The sequence below is a fragment of the Hyperolius riggenbachi genome, chromosome 7 (genome assembly GCF_040937935.1).
Source record: "Hyperolius riggenbachi isolate aHypRig1 chromosome 7, aHypRig1.pri, whole genome shotgun sequence".
In the NCBI taxonomy this organism is placed as follows: Eukaryota; Metazoa; Chordata; class Amphibia; order Anura; family Hyperoliidae; genus Hyperolius; species Hyperolius riggenbachi.
Window position 1 is genome coordinate 323907741 of NC_090652.1, and position 24206 is coordinate 323931946.

A 24206-nucleotide genomic window follows, 5' to 3' on the forward strand; every position below is an offset into this window, starting at 1 on the left:
AGAGTCTATTCAACAGGGGAAGCTAGCACAGCATGAGGTCTATTGACACCTACATTCCTCCCAGTCTTGACGGCACCGACTAGACTGAGTATGGAATGCATGGTGTTGATAACTTTGTCACATTTTGCAAATACCATCCATGGGAGGAATATGAAAATTACATAATTTTGTTTCCCTAATTCTGTAGAAGATGGTGATACTAGACATAGCCAGGTAACCCGAGCAGGGGCTGAGATATGAATAATGGGGTCCCCGTGCGCCCCAAATATTGCAAGTTTGATGTCCTATGAACGTGTATTTTCAGCCCAATCTGAATATGAAATCGGTTTGCATGTGCGACAAACCCCCGGCTGGATATGAAATTGGACATATTTTGTGGATGGTTGGAAGTTCCTCCCCAGAGAACTCACTGCCTGACACGCCCCTGGGCTGAGCTTGAGACTCCGCCCAGAAATGTCAGTGCTCAAAACTGATTGCATGAGGACTCCCAGATAATTCCCCCACTTTCCATCATACCGAAAAGACTGCCACTGCTTGGGGAAATAGCAGTGGCCATCTTGCAGGCGGAGCAACGGCCATGTGGTTCGGCCATATTGCGAACTAACTGCAACAAAGGAACTTTGTCTTTTCCCGAACGGACTTTCCACAGAATCATAAGTATTCGTTCTTTTTATCCCTTTTTCTTTTATGTACTGTGTTATCACTGTCTCTCATCGTTTAATTGTTCACGATTGTCTGTATATATTAATTATTTATATTGTAACAAATAAAGGCTTTTTAAAAGGTCTTTACCTCTCAGTAAAACCTTCTATTCAGTATACACAGACGAGACCTAAACTTCCGAAGGGACGCTACTGTTTTGATAGATAGATAGGAATTGCACAGTTTTAACCGGTTGTTTGTTTCACAGGTCTATAGCCAGTTAGCAGTTATCTCTGGGCTGATAGAAAACAGAGATGGTGGCAAATCTACCCCTGGGTTGGAGTAAAAGTGTATTTTCGTAACCTCACAGGCTCCCTACTGCGTCGTGACGCTCAAACTCCGCCAATTCTACGCAGATTGCGTCCATAGCTCTCAATCTGTGTGCTAGAATCGGATCGGACGGTTTTGCGTGTTCACGGCCAGTGGGGCTCTTGTGACAGTGGTCGGCAGCGTTTGGGATCTGTGTGTGCTGATAGTATCGCAGGTAGGGCTATCGAATTAGCCCTATCGAGAAACGAACTAATTCGTTGGTAGTGACTGAGTGCAATATATTTTTCATATATACAGAGAGACTGTGTAACCAGTACCCCTCCCCTAAGTTTTCTTTTATTTGGCATGGAAATGTCCGGGAATTACAAGGTCATGGTCCTATCCGACCTGCAGAGTCTGTGCGAGGCGAGAGGCATGGACATCCGCGGCAAGAAACAGCAGGACCTGATAACGGACTTGTACCGATGGGATAGCCAGAATCTGCGGACGCTGGAGGTGTCCACTGTGGAGGACACCGGCTCATCTAACGCAAGTCGAGGGGAACCAGAGACTGAAGATCCTGTGCGTACCGAGGTTGAGCAACCCGCGGGCAATGCGGCAACAGATACGCAGGAGGCTGTCAGTGTGATCCCCGACCCCAGAACCCCTGAAAGTACTCGCCTGGAACCGGCCAGTACTGGACTGTCCAGTTATGTTGATCCAGTAATGCAGCAGGCATTGCAAAAGCTGATGGAAACTGATGTGGACAAGTACCTGCAGTACATGGCGGAGCAAAAGCGAGAGGAACGCCAATCTGCAGAGGCGCGGGAGAGACGACAGCATGAGCTGAACATGGCGAAAGTGCAGCAAGCCAGCCGGAGTTCAACGCCCAGCCTCCCTGCTGAAGGGACTGCCGCTCCAGTAAGTGCAAAATTTAAATTTGCTATTATCGAAAAAGACACTGACATTGACTTGTTTTTGAGGTCTTTCGAAAAGGCCTGCCGTCAGTATCGTCTGTCCCAAGACCAGTGGGCCAGACATCTGACACCCTTGCTGCGCTACAAAGCGCTTGATGCTTTCTCAGAGCTGCCTGTGGAAAAGGACAATGATTATACCGCTATAAAGGAGGCTATAATCACTAAGTACCAGCTGACGCCAGAAGCCTACCGGAAAAGGTTCAGGTCCTGGCAGAAAAAATCTACTGATTCTTATCAAGATGTGGTCAGCAGTCTGCTCACCACACTCCGCCAGTGGACGCTAGGCCTCACTAAAGGGTCTTACGGTGTCCTGGAGGACTTAATCGTCCTGGAGCAGTTTCTGAACATTTGCCCGGCTGATGTACGCCAGTTTGTGCTGGAGCGCCGACCGGCGTCAGCGACGGTCGCTGCAGACCTCGCTGAGACCTTTGCAACGACCAGGGTGCCGGAGACCCGCAGGACTGCCCCATCTAGCTGGAGAGGAGGTCAGTCCCACAATTTTGCAGACTCTCCTACCTCTGTGAGCCGTGCGCCCCAGAGGCCCTCCAGCGCAGCTGCTGCGTCCAGGCCTGCAGTAACAGAGGGCATCACCTGTCACTTTTGCCGCAAGCCCGGACACATGAAGTTTAACTGCCCGGAGCGGAGGCAGACCGCGCCAGCTCCTGCACCACCTACACCTCGCCCACGGCAACTGCCGCCAGCCAGCGCACCCCAGCCGGGAGCACCCAACAACGTCATGTTCGCAGGTGGGAGAGGGATCCACTCCGCTACGAGCAACCACCAGCTGGTTACAGTGAACGACCAGCTTGTTACCGGTTTCCGCGACACTGGAGCGGATGTCACCCTGGTGCGTGCGCACCTGGTCCCGACGGAAAATATCCTCCCTGACAAATACCTTACCCTCACTGGAGTGGGGGGCACTCTTTCTCGCATTCCCCAGGCTCGGGTGTCCATCGATTGGGGGGTGGGGGTTCAAGAGAAGGTTGTTGGGGTCCTGGACCAACTGCCGGTCCCAGTTTTGTTGGGGACCGACCTGGGCAAGCTTGTGTCCTATTATGAACCTGCCCCAAGCCCCTCAGACTGCCAGGAGGGAGACGGACTCTCCGCCCACACTAAGGTACTTTGCACCAAGGGGCAAGAACAGGGGGGAGGTGGGTTGAATGTGCCCAGTCCAGGGGTACCGAGTCCAATAGTACCTGTGTCACGGGTACCTGTGTTTGATATACCGATTGTTTGTGATGAAAATGTTGTTGTACCTGTCACTGTAATTCATGCATGCAGCCAGGAGGTGAGTAATGCCAGTATGTACCAGTCTGAAGGTGTACCTGTACTGGCAGTAACACGCAGCCGCGCTGCTCAGAACCTGGGCTCAGAGCAGGTGGAAGAGGTTCCGGCCTCCTCCCCCTCCTCTGACCACAGGGATGGTAGCCTTCAGCCACTAACTGCATATGCCACGGGCCAGCTGGCTGAGAGCGAGAGTGCTGCATTTGTGCAAGCACTCCAGACTGACCCTAGCCTCGAGGCACGCAGAAGGCAGGCTTCGGAGCCCCTCACGAATGAAGATACCTTCAAGGTATATTGGGAAGGTGGTAAGCTGTACAGCGAGCCTGTACAGCCCACCGAAGGTGAAACAAGTGTGGGTACCAAGTTGCTTGTGGTACCCAGTGCCTTCCGGGGGCATGTGCTGAAGTCCGCACATGACATTCCCCTGGCAGGGCACTTGGGAATCCACAAGACACTTGACCGTATCCAGGGTCATTTCTACTGGCCCAGGATGCGGATCGATGTGACCAACTATTGCCGCTCATGTACTGTTTGCCAAAAGGTAAAACGGGCTGGGAACCCCCGCAAGGCTCCCTTGTGTCCACTGCCAATCATAGGTGAGCCCTTTCACAGAGTGGCAGTCGACATAATTGGACCATTGCCCACTCCCAGCAGCAGTGGCAAAAGGTACATCCTGACGGTGGTGGATTACGCCACCCGCTATCCTGAGGCCATGGCGCTTTCCTCCCTGAGGGCGGACAAGGTAGCAGACGCGCTACTTAACATTTTCTCCCGAGTCGGGTTCCCTGCGGAGATGCTCTCCGATCAGGGATCCCAGTTTATGTCCGAACTCATGGAGGCCCTGTGCAAAAAGATACACATGACGCACATTGTCTCCAGTCCCTACCACCCGCAGACCAATGGACTGTGTGAACGGTTCAACGGGACGCTGAAGCAAATGCTGACCACGTTTGTTGAGTCGCAAGGTGGGGACTGGGAACGATACCTGCCTCATCTGTTGTTTGCGTACAGGGAGGTGCCGCAGGAGTCAACCGGGTTTTCCCCGTTTGAACTCCTGTATGGGAGGAATGTCCGAGGACCCTTACAATTGATGCGGGAGACATGGGAGGGCAAGGGCGACCCCACTGATGTCTCCGTGGTCGATTACGTCCTCAAGTTCAGGGACAAAATGGAGTCCCTGTCCGCAGTAGTGACCAACAACCTGGCCCAGGCTCAGGCCAAACAAAAAGCATGGTACGACCGCACTGCTGGAGAGCGGTCATTTGATGTGGGTGACAAGGTATATGCCCTTCTTCCCGTGAGGCAGAACAAGCTGCAAGCAGCCTGGGAGGGGCCTTTTACTGTAGTGCAGCGGTTAAACCCTCTGACGTATCTAGTGAACATGGGGGGCAGGAAGCAGAAGAGCTTTCATGTAAACATGCTGAAGGCCCACCATGACAGGACCCAGTATGCGCTGCCAGTGTGCAGCCGGTTAGAGCAGGGAGAGGCAGACCCCCTGTTAGACCTGCTGGCTGACGTACGAGATGTGGACGGCGACCTAAACGTCAATCCACAGCTCGCCTCAGCCCAGCAAGAGCAGTTACAGAAGGTGCTGGGCCAGTACCAGCACACCTTCTCCGGTATCCCGGGGCGGACCAGTATGGCGGTGCATGGGGTAGATACAGGTACCCATCCCCCCATCAGGCAATCCGCTTACCGTGTCTCTCCCGAGGTACAGGCGGACATGCAGAAGGAGGTGAGGGAGATGCTGGAGTTAGGGGTGGTTCAAAAGTCCAGTAGTGCCTGGGCAGCCCCTGTTGTCCTGGTCCCCAAGAAGGACCAGACAACTCGGTTCTGCGTAGACTACAGGAAACTGAACGCCATCACCACTACAGACGCCTACCCCATGCCTCGCATTGATGAGCTGCTAGATACACTGGCATCAGCCAGGTACCTATCAATCATGGATCTGAGCCGGGGGTATTGGCAGATACCACTTGCACCTGACGCGAGGCAAAAGTCGGCCTTCATCACCCCTTTCGGCCTCTTCGAGTTCACTATGATGCCCTTTGGAATGAAGAACGCCCCCGCCACGTTTCAGCGGGCCGTGAACGACCTGCTAGAGGGAATGCAAGGGTTCGCTGTAGCGTATCTGGATGACATTGCGGTGTTCAGCCCCACCTGGGAAGAACACCTCAAACACCTGTCCCAGGTACTAGAGAGGCTGGCCATGGCCAATCTGACGGTTAAACCGAGTAAGTGTCAGATTGGCATGACCGAGGTGCAGTACTTAGGTCACCGGGTGGGGGGTAACACCCTGAAACCTGACACGGGAAAGGTGGACGCCATCCTGGCATGGCCTCGACCTATCACGAAAAAGCAGGTCCAGGCGTTCCTGGGGACCGCCGGCTACTATAGGAAATTTGTTCCCGCCTATAGTACACTGGCGAAGCCCCTGACCGATGCCACTAGCAAGAAGCACCCCAAGGTTGTTAGCTGGACCCCCGCTTGCGAGAATGCCTTCCAGGCCTTGAAGCAGGCCCTCGCAAGCGCCCCTGTGCTTCAGGCCCCAGACTTCAGTCGTCGGTTTGTGGTGCAAACCGATGCCTCTGACTACGGTCTCGGCGCAGTCCTCAGCCAGGTGGATGGAAAGGGGGATGAACACCCTATCCTCTACCTGAGCCGGAAGCTCCTGCCCCGAGAGGTAGCCTACTCCACAACTGAAAAGGAGTGCCTGGCGATCGTGTGGGCCCTACAGAAACTGCAGTCGTATCTGTACGGCCGCTCCTTCACGATCGTCACTGATCACAATCCCCTGAGTTGGCTAAACCGTACTGCTGGAACCAACGGCAAGCTCCTACGGTGGAGCCTGTCATTGCAGCAGTACGACTTTACGATCCAACACAAAGCAGGCAGCCGACACCAGAACGCTGATGGGCTGTCGCGGTGTCAGGGGGAACCCGACCCAACAGCGCCAATAGCTGCTACGGAAGGCGTCCTGTTGACACCTCCCTGAGCAGAGCTCGGGAAGGGGGAGGTGTGACGCCGGGCGACGCCCAGTCGTCCGAGGATTCGCGGCCGATTGTCCGATCGCAACCGTGATCGGAAAACTGACATTCTTTATTTTTACATAGAAGTTTTTCCTTCCTGCCTTCCCCCCCTTTTGCCATGAGGGCTGAATGGGCCTGCGTTAGCATATTGCTAAAGCAACCTGGTTTAGCAAGAAATCCTTTTAAGGCTCCCGGAAAAGCTCTGGTGACACTAATGTGCTAATTGGGCAGAGCTGAAATACCAACAGAGTCTATTCAACAGGGGAAGCTAGCACAGCATGAGGTCTATTGACACCTACATTCCTCCCAGTCTTGACGGCACCGACTAGACTGAGTATGGAATGCATGGTGTTGATAACTTTGTCACATTTTGCAAATACCATCCATGGGAGGAATATGAAAATTACATAATTTTGTTTCCCTAATTCTGTAGAAGATGGTGATACTAGACATAGCCAGGTAACCCGAGCAGGGGCTGAGATATGAATAATGGGGTCCCCGTGCGCCCCAAATATTGCAAGTTTGATGTCCTATGAACGTGTATTTTCAGCCCAATCTGAATATGAAATCGGTTTGCATGTGCGACAAACCCCCGGCTGGATATGAAATTGGACATATTTTGTGGATGGTTGGAAGTTCCTCCCCAGAGAACTCACTGCCTGACACGCCCCTGGGCTGAGCTTGAGACTCCGCCCAGAAATGTCAGTGCTCAAAACTGATTGCATGAGGACTCCCAGATAATTCCCCCACTTTCCATCATACCGAAAAGACTGCCACTGCTTGGGGAAATAGCAGTGGCCATCTTGCAGGCGGAGCAACGGCCATGTGGTTCGGCCATATTGCGAACTAACTGCAACAAAGGAACTTTGTCTTTTCCCGAACGGACTTTCCACAGAATCATAAGTATTCGTTCTTTTTATCCCTTTTTCTTTTATGTACTGTGTTATCACTGTCTCTCATCGTTTAATTGTTCACGATTGTCTGTATATATTAATTATTTATATTGTAACAAATAAAGGCTTTTTAAAAGGTCTTTACCTCTCAGTAAAACCTTCTATTCAGTATACACAGACGAGACCTAAACTTCCGAAGGGACGCTACTGTTTTGATAGATAGATAGGAATTGCACAGTTTTAACCGGTTGTTTGTTTCACAGGTCTATAGCCAGTTAGCAGTTATCTCTGGGCTGATAGAAAACAGAGATGGTGGCAAATCTACCCCTGGGTTGGAGTAAAAGTGTATTTTCGTAACCTCACAGGCTCCCTACTGCGTCGTGACGCTCAAACTCCGCCAATTCTACGCAGATTGCGTCCATAGCTCTCAATCTGTGTGCTAGAATCGGATCGGACGGTTTTGCGTGTTCACGGCCAGTGGGGCTCTTGTGACAGGCCTGATCTCATAGGCCGGAGCAGAGATGTGTTCCTGTGTTGTGGGGACTGTATAGCTGCTCTGTGGAGGCAGATTACCATACTGAGTTTCCCAGGCAGCCTGACTCCTCTGTAGGCCTGACCTCATAGGCCGGAGCATAGATGTTTTCATGTGTTGTGGGGACTGTATGGCTGCACTGTGGAGGCAGACTAACATACTGAGTTTCCCAGGCAGCCCGACTCCTCTATAGGCCTGATCTCATAGGCCGATGCATAGATTGTTCCCTGTGTTGTTGGGACTGTATGGCTGCTCTGTGAAGGCAGATTAACATACTGAGTTTCCCAGGAAGCCTGACTCCTCTATAGGCCTGACCTCATAGGCCGGTGCAGAGATATGTTCCTGTGTTGTGGGGACTGTATGGCTGCTCTGTGGAGACAGATTACCATACTGAGTTCCCCAGACAGCCTGACTCATCTATAGGCCTGGCCTCATAGGCCAGAGCATAGATGTTTTCCTGTGTTGTGGGGACTGTATGGCTGCACTGTGGAGGCAGACTAACATACTGAGTTTCCCAGGCAGCCTGACTCCTCTATAGGCCTGGCCTCATAGGCCGGTGCATAAATATGTTCCTGTGTTGTGGGGACTGTATGGCTGCTCTGTGGAGGCAGATTACCATACTGAGTTTCCCAGACAGCCTGACTCCTCAATAAGCCTGATCTCATAGGCCGGTGCATAGATTGGTCCCTGTGTTGTTGGGACTGTATGGCTGCTCTGTGAAGGCAGATTAACATACTGAGTTTCCCAGGCAGCCTGACTCCTCTATAGGCCTGACCTCATAGGCCGAGGCATAGATGTGTTCCTGTGTTGTGGGGACTGTATGGCTGCTCTGTGGAGGCAGATTACCATACTGAGTTTCCCAGGCAGCCTGACTCTTCTATAGGCCTGATCTCACAGGCAGCCCGACTCCTGTATAGGCCTGATCTCACAGGCAGCCTGACTCCTCTATAGGCCTGATCTCATAGGCCGGTGCACAGATGTGTTCCTGTGTTGTGGGGACTGTATGGCTGCTCTGTGGAGGCAGATTGCCATACTGAGTTTCCCAGGCAGCCTGACTCCTCTATGGGCCTGATCTCACAGGCAGCCTGACTCCTGTATAGGCCTGATCTCACAGGCAGCCTGACTCCTCTATAGGCCTGATCTCATAGGCCGGTGCACAGATGTGCTCCTGTGTTGTGGGGACTGTATGGCTGCTCTGTGGAGGCAGATTACTATACTGAGTTTCCGAGACAGCCTGACTCCTCTATAGGCCTGGTCTCATAGGCCGGAGCGTAGATGTGTTCCTGTGTTGTGGGGACTGTATGGCTGCTCTGTGGAGGCAGATTACTATACTGAGTTTCCGAGACAGCCTGACTCCTCTATAGGCCTGGTCTCATAGGCCGGAGCGTAGATGTGTTCCTGTGTTGTGGGGACTGTATGGCTGCTCTGTGGAGGCAGATTCCCATACTGCGTTTCCCAGACAGCCTGACTCCTCTATAGGCCTGACCTCATAGGCCGGTGCAGAGATGTGTTCCTGTGTTGTGGGGACTGTATGGCTGCTCTGTGGAGGCAGATTACCATACTGAGTTTCCCAGGCAGCCTGACTCCTCTATAGGCCTGGTCTCATAGGCCGGAGCATAGATGTGTTCCTGTGTTGTGGGGACTGTATGGCTGCTCTGTGGAGGCAGATTACCATACTGAGTTTCCCAGGCAGCCTGACTCCTCTATAGGCCTGGTCTCATAGGCCGGAGCATAGATGTGTTCCTGTGGTGTGGGGACTGTATGGCTGCTCTGTGAAGGCAGATTACTATACTGAGTTTCCGAGACAGCCTAACTCCTCTATAGGCCTGATCTCATAGGCCAGAGCATAGATGTTTTCCTGTGTTGTGGGGACTGTATGGCTGCACTGTGGAGGCAGACTAACATACTGAGTTTCCCAGGCAGCCTGACTCCTCTATAGGCCTGACCTCATAGGCTGGTGCATAGATATGTTCCTGTGTTGTGGGGACTGTATGGCTGCACTGTGGAGGCAGATTACCATACTGAGTTTCCCAGACAGCCTGACTCCTCTATAGGCCTGATCTCACAGGCAGCCTGACTCCTGTATAGGCCTGATCTCACAGGCAGCCTGACACCTCTATAGGCCTGATCTCATAGGCCGGTGCACAGATGTGTTCCTGTGTTGTGGGGACTGTATGGCTGCTCTGTAGAGGCCGATTACTATACTGAGTTTCCGAGACAGCCTGACTCCTCTATAGGCCTGGTCTCATAGGCCGGAGCGTAGATGTGTTCCTGTGTTGTGGGGACTGTATGGCTGCTCTGTGGAGGCAGATTCCCATACTGCGTTTCCCAGACAGCCTGACTCCTCTATAGGCCTGACCTCATAGGCCGGTGCAGAGATGTGTTCCTGTGTTGTGGGGACTGTATGGCTGCTCTGTGGAGGCAGATTACCATACTGAGTTTCCCAGGCAGCCTGACTCCTCTATAGGCCTGACCTCATAGGCTGAAGCATATATGTGTTCCTGTGTTGTGGGGACTGTATGGCTGCTATGTGGAGGCAGATTACCATACTGAGTTTCCCAGGAAGCCTGACTCCTCTATAGGCCTGGTCTCATAGGCCGGAGCATAGATGTGTTCCTGGGGTGTGGGGACTGTATGGCTGCTCTGTGAAGGCAGATTACTATACTGAGTTTCTCAGGCAGCCTGACTCCTCTATAGGCCTGACCTCATAGGCCGAGGCATAGATGTGTTCCTGTGTTGTGGGGACTGTATGGCTGCTCTGTGGAGGCAGATTGCCATACTGAGTTTCCCAGGCAGCCTGACTCTTCTATAGGCCTGATCTCACAGGCAGCCTGACTCCTGTATAGGCCTGATCTCACAGGCAGCCTGACTCCTCTATAGGCCTGATCTCATAGGCCGGTGCACAGATGTGTTCCTGTGTTGTGGGGACTGTATGGCTGCTCTGTGGAGGCAGATTACCATACTGAGTTTCCCAGGCAGCCTGACTCCTCTATAGGCCTGGTCTCACAGGCAGCCTGACTCCTCTATAGGCCTGATCTCACAGGCAGCCTGACTCCTCTATAGGCCTGATCTCACAGGCAGCCTGACTCCTCTATAGGCCTGATCTCACAGGCAGCCTGACTCCTCTATAGGCCTGATCTCAGAGGCAGCCTGACTCCTCTATAGGCCTGATCTCACAGGCAGCCTGACACCTCTATAGGCCTGATCTCACAGGCAGCCTGACTCCTCTATAGGCCTGATCTCACAGGCAGCCTGACTCCTCTATAGGCCTGATCTCACAGGCAGCCTGACACCTCTATAGGCCTGATCTCACAGGCAGCCTGACTCCTCTATAGGCCTGATCTCACAGGCAGCCTGACTCCTCTATAGGCCTGATCTCACAGGCCGGTGTACAGATGTGTTCCTGTGTTGTGGGGACTGTATGGCTGCTCTGCTGAGGAAGATTACCATACTGAGTTTCCCAGACAGCCTGACTCCTCTATAGGCCTGATCTCATAGGCCGGTGCAGAGATGTGTTCCTGTGTTGTGGGGACTGTATGGCTGCTCTGTGGAGACAGATTACCATACGGAGTTTCCCAGACAGCCTGACTCCTCTATAGGCCTGATCTCACTGGAAGCCTGACACCTCCATAGGCCTGATCTCACAGGCAGCCTGACTCCTCTATAGGCCTGATCTCAGAGGCCGGTGCAGAGATGTGTTCCTGTGTTGTGGGGACTGTATGGCTGCTCTGTGGAGGCAGATTCCCGTACTGCGTTTCCCAGACAGCCTGACTCCTCTATAGGCCTGATCTCACAGGCAGCCTGACTCCTCTATAGGCCTGATCTCAGAGGCCGGTGCAGAGATGTGTTCCTGTGTTGTGGGGACTGTATGGCTGCTCTGTGGAGGCAGATTACCATACTGAGTTTCCCAGACAGCCTGACTCCTCTATAGGCCTGATCTCACAGGCAGCCTGACTCCTCTATAGGCCTGACCTCATAGGCCGGTGCAGAGATGTGTTCTTGTGTTGTGGGGACTGTATGGCTGCTCTGTGGAGACAGCAATACACCTAGTAATGATCAGATCTGATTAGAGTGAGATTGTTCAGTTGCCCATACACTGCAGGCCTATTCCCCATCAATTTCATGCTGAATCAGCCTGATGATGCTGCATCCGATCGCCTCATCTCCCTAATGGGTAACACATCTCTGCACCGGCCTATAAGGTGAGGCCTATAGAGGAGTGCATGTTATACATTACCTCTGCTTGTCCTCCGCTGGCTCCAGGCGCTCTCTGCTCTACATACACGCCACGCGGTTGCCTAGTAACATGGTCGCGTGTCTGATGTCACACGTGCTCCCCTACTAGGCAGCCACGTGGAGCGCGTGTGTGGAGAGCAGAGAGCGCCCCGAGCCAGCAGGGACAAGCGAAGGCCGCAGACAGGTAATGTATAACACGCACCGGGCACTGGGCACCGGGGGGGGGGGGGGGGGGACAGTGCTGGGGGTTTCAGAATGTTCATTGATCGCCCCAAAATTGCACGCCATCACCGCCACGCACCCGATCCAGCAAGTTGGCCCTACATCTTGCAGCATGTGTAATCGACTAAAGCAACCAATTTCGGCCTGAAATTGGTCGCATTGTTGGTCGGGAATGCACTCGGCGGCAGCGATTTTCACCCGATTCGATGTATGACCACATTAAGCAGTGACACTGGGGGGCGGAGGTGGGGGAAGCGGTTACTTGGGGGGGGGGGGTGTGTATACAATCACTGTCACTAACGCGCTTTGAGAAGGTGATAGTATGAATGGGAGCTTTGACAGTGTAATACATGTATATCTATGCAGGTGACCCACCCTCCACTCCCCTCCCCCGGATCCCCTCCATAATCTGTCATACGGGGGGATGTGATCCATAAATGCCTCTCAGGACCTGTAGATGGAGCCGCAGAGAGCACAGATGGGAGGTGAGCTCAGAGCTGCATCCCCTGGCTGCCGTCACAGCTGTTTATCTTTCTTTTGTCCCATGAAGACGAGAAATGAGGCCTGCAGGAGAGAGTATGACTGCCAGACACATTTATACCCATCCATTACTGTGAGGAGTAACAGGGACTAAAGAGAACCTGCTGTGACTTCACACAAGCTCTCCCCAGCACCCAGCGACAAGTGAAAGATTTGGGGGCGAGAAGGAAAGAGCAGCACCTGTGCCCACAGACCTCTCGCCCTACGGAGCCTCTAGTTGACACGCTCCATGATCCTGATACATGGCGTCCACACTGCCGCAGCCTGGTCAAGGACTTGATGGAGGACCTCAATCGTGGCATAGAGGCGTCCAGGAAGGTAAAGAGACTTTCCTTACATTTTCCCATTACTTCTGCAGATTTGCCCCCTAAGGTTGCAGAGAAAATCATTGATGATGGGCAGCATGTCAGCATTGCCCCTCTTGTACAAGAGGATACACTTACACATACACATCAACCTATAGAGGTTAATTCAGCCCCAGATCCCGGACCCATCTGTATGGACATAGTCAGTATGAATAGCTTTAATGATAATCCTTTGGACATTGCCCTCCAGGAACTCCTCACCAAATATCCTCCTCAATATGAAAAACATATTATTCCTATGGCAGATCTGGACTCGGATCCGGATAGATACAACAAATTTACAGCAGTATTCTCTAGGAATTCTAATATTTGTGACATCCAACCGGAGGTGGGTCTTAGGACTTCTTTCTCTCAGCTGGAGGACTTAATGAGTAAAGAGACCAAGATTTGGTGGGATCTTTCTACACTTAAACAGTACGTGGCAGAGGGAATTGTTCCCCGAGGACTACGAATCAAAAAGATTCCCACCACTATATATTGTGATGAGTTCCAGGTTGAGTGGAATATGCTACTTACTGATTGCTCTTTAAAGTTGATGAAACTTATTATTAAATATGAAGAGAGTAAACTTGTGGACATTAGAGTTAACATATCTGAATTAACGCAGAGTTTGTCTAAGTATGACACGCTACAGCAATACAATGATTTACATGATAGGATGCTGGAGAATGTCTCTAAATTGGAGGCTATGATTACAGAAACCAAAAGGTTGAAATACATTAGGGATACTAATGACTACAAATCAGATCTGGTATACCAGTGGGGTAAATGGGAAGCTCCTCCTAAGTCCCCAGTTACCAATACACGCAGGTCCCGATCCAGGAACAGGAGGAGAGTAAATTTCACAGTCGATACTCACCCACGGAGGGAACTTTCGGTTAGTCCCCCTGACGCAAGGAATGCCAAGCTCCACACTAACATCATAGATGAACCTACAGGGGTCCAGTCTGATAGGAGAGGTCAACCACCTAACTCAAAAAACGCAAAGTACAGGCCCACTTTTTTCAGGCGACACAAACAAATTTTGAATCAGAACAGGAGAGGAAAAGAACCCGAAGGGCGGGAGTAAAACACAATAAAGGTAAATATAGGAGCCATTTTTCAGCCGCACAGGCCAATGTTGTTAACCTATCTGATTCCACCTTTACAGAAACTGAATTGACATTATTGTCTAAGGGTATGTCTTTTTCTCCCACGCATCATTTTGATGTTTTTAACACTCTGTTAGATGTAAATAAATTCATTAGAAATATTCTTTTGAGAAAACATTTTAAATCAGATAATTTAACTACACAGGGTGAGAAAAAACCTGGGGTAGAAATACCCGATATTGGGGATTTCCAGGACACGTGTGCTAAATGGACACTAGATTCCTTGATGTCCGCAAGCACAGGCCTAATTTCTATAGAGGATGTGCAGCCTGTCAGGATTAGGAACCCTGACTTTTATCCATTAACTGCTAGAACACCTCCTGTGGAAATCTTTCAAGAATTGGTGGAATCGGAATTGGTTAGGTTGGCTGCTGCACCCTCCACATTATCTAGAACTAACCTTACTAGAGCCGAATATCAGGCCATGAAGAGCCTGCAGAATAATCAGAATGTTGTTATTCGCAATGCAGATAAGGGGGGAGCAGTGGTGATCCTCAACAGGGCAGATTATAGGGCAGAGGCCCTTAGACAAGTTGAGGACCCTGACACGTACACCCGCCTGCCGGGGAATCCCACACGAGAATTTCAGGAACAACTATCCAGTCTTCTTAGTTACGGGGAGAGCTTGGGGGTATTGGAACAGAGATTAGTGGAGTATTTGAGTGTATCCCACCCTATTACCCCCGTTTTCCACCACCTCCCGAAAATACATAAACCGGGCGCTCCCCCAGAGGGTAGACCCATTGTTGCTGGTATTGGGTCCCTGGGGGAGCGCCTTAGTGACTGGGTAGATTCCATGCTGCAGCCCCTAGTCAGGAGACTCCCGGGATATTTGAAGGACTCCAAGCACCTGCTAGGAAGTTCGGAGAAGTATAAATGGGACGACTCCTGCAGTTGGCTCACCATTGATGTAAAATCCCTATACTCCTGTATTCCACACCATCTGGCCCTCACGGCCTTACAGTACCATCTTGAGAAATATTCAGACTATTCATCTGATCTCAGGGTGTTTATTTGTGCCGCCGTGGAATACCTCCTGACCCGCAACTTTTTTATGTTCGATGGCGCCTTCTACCTCCAGAGATGTGGGGCCTCCATGGGGGCCAAATTCTCCCCGTCCCTGGCCAATCTTTACATGGGATGGTGGGAGGAGTTCCACGTCTTTGGGGGTGGGGGACGCCTTCGGGACAGACTTGCGTGGTACGGGAGGTTCATTGATGATATCCTGGTTATCTTGCGGGGAGACCAATCCTCGGCAGACGCTTTTGTGACATCTCTGAATGACAACCGTTGTAACTTGAGATTTACACATATTTGGCAGCAGCATCGTATTGACTATCTAGATCTCACTTTAGTGGGTGATGCAGATTCTGGGGGGATTCACACCAGCACCTTTAGAAAGACATGTGCGGGTAACTCTACCCTCCAGGCCAGTAGCTGCCACCCAGGCCACACTGTCCGGGCAGTTCCGGTGGGTGAATTTATTCGGGCCCGCCGAAACTGCTCGGACAAGGAGACCGTATTGCGTGAGTTCTCTGTGGTGGAGGGTCGCCTGAGTGACAGGGGATATCCAAAGTCGATGATAGACAGGGGAAAACGTCGAGCCCTCTCAATTCCTAGAAGCAACCTAGTACGCGTCTCTGCTTCAGATGTAAAACCTATGCAAAGACCTGTTTTTGTCACCAATTATAGTGTTGAGTTTCGAGACATAAAGCACATCATTGAGAAATATCTACCCATCTTGGAAGGAGATAGTGATATACGTCCTTTTTTACAACAAGGCGTAAGCTTTGCTAGCAGACGTGCTCCTACTTTGGGAAATATGCTGTCCCCTAGTCTCTTTAACACCAGCTTGGACTCCACCACTTGGCTCTCTAGCAAGGGGTCATACAGATGTGCACTTCCTACATGTCATTACTGTACAGTACACACCAATACTCAATCAGTTAAGTCACTTACAACCGGTTATGGGTCTTCTCTCAAACATTTCATAAATTGTAACACTAAAAATGTCATTTATTTGGTTACATGTACTTTATGTTCCCTACAATATGTGGGGTGCACTACTAGACCCCTAAAAGCCAGGATAGCAGAACATTATTTAGGAGCATCCTGGTCCACCAAAAATATCTCCAATGTAGCAAAGCACTTTCGGGAGGTACATGGTGGTGACATGTCCGGTTTTGTATTTCAGGGTATTGAGAGGGTCTTTTTACCCAAGAGAGGTGGTGACCTCCTATCAATTATACGAAAAAGGGAGGCCCTATGGATATTCCGCCTTGGAACCAGAATCCCGAAAGGCTTGAATGCAAGGTGGGATCTGGCTCTAGTGACAGTCTAGACTTACTACATTGGTGATTTCACTGACCATCTCTCACTGTTGCGATATGGTGTGTATTTGAGTCCTCACACTCTGATGTCCTACCATATTATTATTATGTATTTATATAGCACTGACATCTTCTGCAGCACATTACAGAGTACACAGTCATGTCACTGACTGTCCTCAGAGGGGCTCACACTCTAATCCTACCATAGTCATAGTCTAATGTCCTACCATATTATTATTATGTATTTATATAGCACTGACATCTCCTGCAGCACATTACAGAGTACATAGTCATGTCACTAACTGTCCTCAGAGGAGCTCACACTCTAATCCTACCATAGTCATAGCCTAATGTCCTACCATATTATTATTATGTATTTATATAGCACTGACATCTCCTGCAGCACATTACAGAGTACATAGTCATGTCACTGACTGTCCTCAGAGGAGCTCACACTCTAATCCTACCATAGTCATAGTCTAATGTCCTACCATATTATTATTATGTATTTATATAGCACTGACATCTTCTGCAGCACTGTACAGAGTACATAGTCATGTCACTGACTGTCCTCAGAGTAGCTCACACTCTAATCCTACCATAGTCATAGTCTAATGTCCTACCATATTATTATTATGTATTTATATAGCACTGACATCTTCTGCAGCACATTACAGAGTACATAGTCATGTCACTGACTGTCCACAGAGGAGCTCACACTCTAATCCTACCATAGTCATAGTGTAATGTCCTACCATATTATTATTATGTATTCATACAGCACTGACATCTTCTGCAGCACATTACAGAGTACATAGTCATGTCACTGACTGTCCTCAGAGGAGCTCACACTCTAATCCTACCATAGTCATAGTCTAATGTCCTACCATATTATTATTATGTATTAATATAGCACTGACATCTCCTGCAGCACTGTACAGAGTACATAGTCATGTCACTGACTGTCCTCAGAGGAGCTCTCACTCTAATCCTACCATAGTCATAGTCTAATGTCCTACCATATTATTATTATGTATTAATATAGCACTGACATCTTCTGCAGCACATTACAGAGTACATAGTCATGTCACTGACTGTCCTCAGAGGAGCTCACACTCTAATCCTACCATAGTCATAGTATAATGTCACTACCATATTATTATTATGTATTTATGTAGCACTGACATCTTCTGCAGCACATTACAGAGTACATAGTCATGTCACTGACTGTCCTCAGGAGCTCACAATCTAATCCTACCATAGTCATAGCCTAATGTCCTACCATATTATTATTATGTATTTATATAGCACTGACTTCTCCTGTAGCACATTACAGAGTACATAGTCATGTCACTGACTGTCCTCAGAGGAGCTCACACTCTAATCCTACCATAGTCATAGTGTAATGTCCTACCATATTATTATTATGTATTTATATAGCAGTGACATCTTCTGCAGCACATTACAGAGTACATAGTCATGTCACTGACTGTCCTCAGAGGACCTCACACTCTAATCCTACCATAGTCACAGTCTAATGTCCCACCATATTATTATTATGTATTTATATAGCAGTGACATCTTCTGCAGCACATTACAGAGTACATAGTCATGTCACTGACTGTCCTCATGGGAGCTCACACTCTAATCCTACCATATTATTATTATGTATGTATATAGCACTGACATCTTCTGCAGCACATTACAGAGTACATAGTCATGTCACTGACTGTCCTCAGAGGAGCTCACACTCTAATCCTACCTTAGTCATAGTCTAATGTCCTACCATATTATTATTATGTATTTATATAGCAGTGACATCTTCTGCAGCACATTACAGAGTACATAGTCATGTCACTGACTGTCCTCATGGGAGCTCACACTCTAATCCTACCATATTATTATTATGTATGTATATAGCACTGACATCTTCTGCAGCACATTACAGAGTACATAGTCATGTCACTGACTGTCCTCAGAGGAGCTCACAATCTAATCCTACCATAGTCATAGTCTAATGTCCTACCATATTATTATTATGTACTTATATAGCACTGACATCTTCTGCAGCACATTACAGAGTACATAGTCATGTCACTGACTGTCCTCAGAGGAGCTCACACTCTAATCCTACCATAGTCATAGTGTAATGTCTTACCATATTATTATTATGTATTTATATAGCACTGACATCTCCTGCAGCACATTACAGAGTACATGGTCATGTCACTGACTGTCCTCAAAGGAGCTCACACTCTAATCCTACCATAGTCATAGTCTAATGTCCTACCATATTATTATTATTATGTATTTATATAGCACTGACATCTTCTGCAGCACATTACAGAGTACATAGTCATGTCACTGACTGTCCTCAGAGGAGCTCACACTCTAATCCTACCATAGTCATAGTCTAATGTCCTACCATATTATTATTATGTATTTATATAGCAGTGACATCTTCTGCAGCACTTTACAGAGTACATAGTCATGTCATTGACTGTCCTCAGAGAAGCTCACACTCTAATCCTACCATAGTCATAGCCTAATGTCCTACCATATTATTATTATGTATTTATATAGCACTGACATCTTCTGCAGCACATTACAGAGTACATAGTCATGTCACTGACTGTCCCCAGAGGAGCTCACACTCTAATCCTACCATAGTCATAGTCTAATGTCCTATCATATTATTATTATGTATTTATATAGCACTGACATCTCCTGCAGCACATTACAGAGTACATAGTCATGTCACTGACTGTCCTCAGAGGAGCTCACACTCTAATCCTACCATAGTCAGTCTAATGTCCTACCATATTATTATTATGTACTTATATAGCACTGACATCTTCTGCAGCACTGTACAGAGTACATAGTCATGTCACTGACTGTCCTCAGAGGAGCTCACACTCTAATCCTACCATAGTCATAGTCTAATGTCCTACCATATTATTATTATTATGTATTTATATAGCACTGACATCTTCTGCAGCATTGTACAGAGTACATAGTCATGTCACTGACTGTCCTCAGAGGAGCTCACACTCTAATCCTACCATAGTCATAGTCTAATGTCCTACCATATTATTATTATGTATTTATATAGCACTGACATCTTCTGCAGCACACTACAGAGCCCTTTCCCATAGAGCCATATCAATCCCTGCCATGCAGAGTGACGAGGACAAAAGCTCTGAAACGGTTACAACCCTCTATCAGTCATTGCATTCTCCCATACCTGGCTAAGCACCTGAGACCCCCTCATCCTTCCCCCATTCTCCTCCATGGCCTTCCCCCAGCACCACACCTCCTCCCAGCGGTCACAACAGTCACTCGGCACTAGTGTGATGTCATCAATGACACTTCAATGGGGTCTTGTGAGGATGAAGGGGGACTTTGGGCAGAGTGGGCTCACCCTACTGTTATTTGAGGAGAAATGAAGGAAGGTATGGTAGGTAGTAACAAATATAAAAAGGTGCAGATAAATAAGCTTTAATCCAATCAGAGGGTCAGACACAGCCTGCCCTGTACAGCTCTGAGGTCACACACACAGGAAGTGCCGCCACGCCTCTTCCTGTACAGTGCATGGGGGAGGAGACTCTGGGCAATGGTTTAGTCTGAGCTCCACCCCCTTCCCACACTGCCTTCCTGCCTTGTAAGCCCTGCTATTGGCCCATCTCTGGGATTCCCAGTAATAAGGAGAATGTCCAGTGGCATGATATCTGTATCAGGGCTGGATTTCCCATAAGGCAGAATAGGCACATGCCTCCAGGCGTCTGATGATGGAAAGGCAGCTCCCTCCCCTCCTTCCCTATGCAGAATCCTGATGATAGTGTAAATGAGCGGTTACTTACCTTGCTCTCTGCATTCCACTGATGAGATCTCCCTACAGCTGGGGGCACCACTAGCTACTTAATACTGAGGATACCTCCTGCTACATATGATGGGGGAGGGAAGAAAGGGAGACGTGACAGCCGGGACAGCCAGCACACTTGCAGTGCGGTTCAGTGGGGGTTTGTAGGTTCATAGAGGGCGGAGTCTAGGGTGCCAGGACATCTGTGCCTATAGGCTCCTGTTAGGTAAATCTGGGCCTTATCTGTATACACATAATTTCTCCCCCCCCTTTCAGCAATGACACTCACTTTAATTCAATGCTGTCCCGGTCTTCTGGCAGAAGGTCACTGAGAATAGGCGGGGCTTCAGTCGGCAACAAATCAGCGCTGAAAGGGTCACACCTGGGAGGAGATTTCTAAAAGTTAATTGGTTGAAAAAAGGGGTGGGATGGGCTAGAGCAGGATGAAACAGAAGTAGAAGAAAGTAACCTCCCCTCCCCCCCAGCTCTGGCTCTTACCAGCGTGGTCTGCCGCTACTGCCCGATGGGAGGGAGACTGAGAAAGCTACTGGCGGGAATTTCTTCCAGGTCATCACACCGCGGAGCATATCCTGGATAAAAGTGAAAAAAAAATAAGCCTGAGATCCTCCTGTGTACTGACTGCCCCACAATGCACGGCAGCTCCCCCTACCTCCCGGGTGAGGTACTTCCTCTGGGGGCTTCCTGTAGTCTCCCGCAGAGGCTGGTACTTTGGCAGTGGGCACAGGTGGCTTTCTAGGTCCGTCTCACAGTATGACAGAGGCCCCTTGAAGGCCAGCAGGCCTGGCGCCGGATTCTGCAGAGGTATACAACATGCGTTATTCTCTTATAATGACACTACATGACTGTCCACACTCTGCACAGAGCCACGTATTATAATGACTCTACCACAGAGTGGCCATACACTGGACATGAAAGGCCTGTCTGTACAACATGTGATAAGGGGACATCTGTGTTTGATGACCCCGGAATAGTGATGGTCATGTCTAGGATGACTCATGGAGAAGCATGTGATCAGTGTGGTCAGGTGATAGATATGTAAGTCTCTGATTAGTGATGGTCATGTCTAGGAGAAGTCATGGAGAAGCATGTGATCAGTGTGGTCAGGTGACAGATATGTAAGTCTCTGATTAGTGATGGTCGTGTCTAGGAGAAGTCATGGAGAAGCATGTGATCAGTCTGGTCAGGTGATAGATATGTAAGTCTCTGATTAGTGATGGTCATGTCTAGGAGAAGTCATGGAGAAGCATGTGATCAGTCTGGTCAGGTGATAGATATGTAAGTCTCTGATTAGTGATAGCCATGTCTAGGGGAAGTCATGGAGAAGCATGTGATCAGTGTGGTCAGGTGATAGATATGTAAGTCTCTGATTAGTGATGGCAATGTCTAGGGGAAGTCATGGAGAAGCATGTGATCAGTGTGGTCAGGTGATAGATATGCAAGTCTCTGATTAGTGATGGTTGTGTCTGGGAGAAGTCATGGAGAAGCATGTGATCAGTGTGGTCAGGTGACAGATATGTAAGTCTCTGATTAGTGATGGTCATGTCTAGGAGAAGTCATGGAGAAGCATGTGATCAGTCTGGTCAGGTGATAGATATGTAAGTCTCTGATTAGTGATAAGCGTGTCTAGGAGAAGTCATGGAGAAGCATGTGATCAGTGTGGTCAGGTGATAGATATGTAAGTCTCTGATTAGTGATGGTCATGTCTAGGAGAAGTCATGGAAAAGCATGTGATCAGTCTGGTCAGGTGATAGATATGTAAGTCTCTGATTAGTGATGGTCATGTCTAGGAGAAGTCATGGAGAAGCATGTGATCAGTCTGGTCAGGGGATAGATATGTAAGTCTCTGATCAGTGATGGTCATGTCTAGGAGAAGTCATGGAGAAGCATGGGATTTCTTTGAACAGCTGAAAGATTTGCAAAGCTCTGACTTGCTGTGATCACATCCTGCTTTAACACATGATCATGACTAGCAAATCAGAGACTTACATATCTATCACCTAACCAAACTGATCACATGCTTCTCCATGACTTCTCCTAGACAAAATCATCACCAATCAGAGACTTACATATCTATAACCTGACCAAACTGATCACATGCTTCTCCATGACTTCTCCTAGACATGACCATCACTAATCAGAGACGTACATATCTATCACCTGACCAGACTGATCACATGCTTCTCCATGACTTCTCCTAGACACAACCATCACTAATCAGAGACTTACATATCTATCACCTGACCACAATGATCACATGCTTCTCCATGACTTCTCCTAGACACAACCATCACTAATCAGAGACTTGCATATCTATCACCTGACCAGACTGATCACATGCTTCTCCATGACTTCTCCTAGACATGACCATCACTAATCAGAGCCTTACATATCTATCACCTGACCACACTGATCACATGCTTCTCCATGACTTCTCCTAGACACGCCTATCACTAATCAGAGACTTACATATCTATCCCCTGACCACACTGATCACATTCTTCTCCATGACTTCTCCTAGACACGACCCTCACTAATCAGACACTTACATATCTATCACAAGACCACACTGATCACATGCTTCTCTGTGACTTCTCCTAGGCATGACCATCACTAATCAGTGATGGCGCTTAATTTGAATCCTTGTGCAGATTGTTTGATACTCCTCCCTATATTGCCTGATGAAGCGGGGTTGAACCTGCGAAACGCGTTGCATTTCTTTTTGGAGTTCCTAATAAATGTGTTTGACTATCTGAATCGCAGTCGTTGTCGTGTCTGCTTGAGGGAGGTAAGACCACCACTTCCTCCTTCAATTTTGCCATTTAAGTTGGTTTTTAAGCTCATTTAATCTAATCTTATACTTTTGGCGCCTCTGTTCATTGTATACAATGGCTAATCAGAGACTTACATATCTCTCACCTGACCAGACTGATCACATGCTTCTCCATGACTTCTCCTAGACACGTCCATCACTAATCAGAGACTTACATATCTATCACCTGACCACACTGATCACATGCTTCTCCATGACTTCTCCTAGATACGACCATCACTAATCAGAGACTTACATATCTGTCACCTGACCACACTGATCACATGCTTCTCCATGACTTCTCCTAGACATGACCATCACTAATCAGAGACTTACATATCTATCACCTGACCACACTGATCACATGCTTCTCCATGACTTCTCCTAGACATGACCATCACTAATCAGAGACTTGCATATCTATCACAAGACCAGACTGATCACATGCTTCTCCATGACTTCTCCTAGACACAATCATCATTAATCAGAGACTTACATATCTATCACCTGACCAGACTGATCACATGCTTCTCCATGACTTCTCCTAGACACAATCATCAATAATCAGAGACTTACATAGCTATCACCTGACCACACTGATCACATGCTTCTCCATGACTTCTCCTAGACATGACCATCACTAATCAGCGACTTACATATCTGTCACCTGACCATACTGATCACATGCTTCTCCATGACTTGTCCTAGACACGACCATCACTAAGAGACTTACATATATATCACCTGACCAGACTGATCACATGCTTCTCCATTACTTCTTCTAGACACGACCATCACTAATCATAGACTTACAGATCTATCACCTGACCAGGCTGATCACATGCATCTCCATGACTTCTCCTAGACATGACCATCACTAATCAGAGACTTACATATCTATCACAAGACCAGACTGATCACATGCTTCTCCATGACTTCTCCTAGACACAATCATCACTAATCAGAGACTTACATATCAATCACCTGACCACACTGATCACATGCTT

The 24206-nt window shown here is 48.7% G+C and overlaps 1 protein-coding gene across 1 annotated transcript in view; it reads right to left on the reverse strand.

The window, feature by feature from the left end:
- CFAP221 (cilia and flagella associated protein 221) overlaps positions 1-24206 on the reverse strand; it is a 169069-nt gene that overhangs the window by 11743 nt on the left and 133120 nt on the right. The window contains exons 20-22 of the mRNA XM_068246325.1: positions 21040-21183; positions 20868-20959; positions 20659-20751 (exon numbers count right to left, since the gene is read on the reverse strand). Of these exons, the coding sequence (XP_068102426.1) occupies positions 20659-20751; positions 20868-20959; positions 21040-21183 (329 nt within the window). The remainder of the gene's footprint in view (positions 1-20658; positions 20752-20867; positions 20960-21039; positions 21184-24206) is intronic.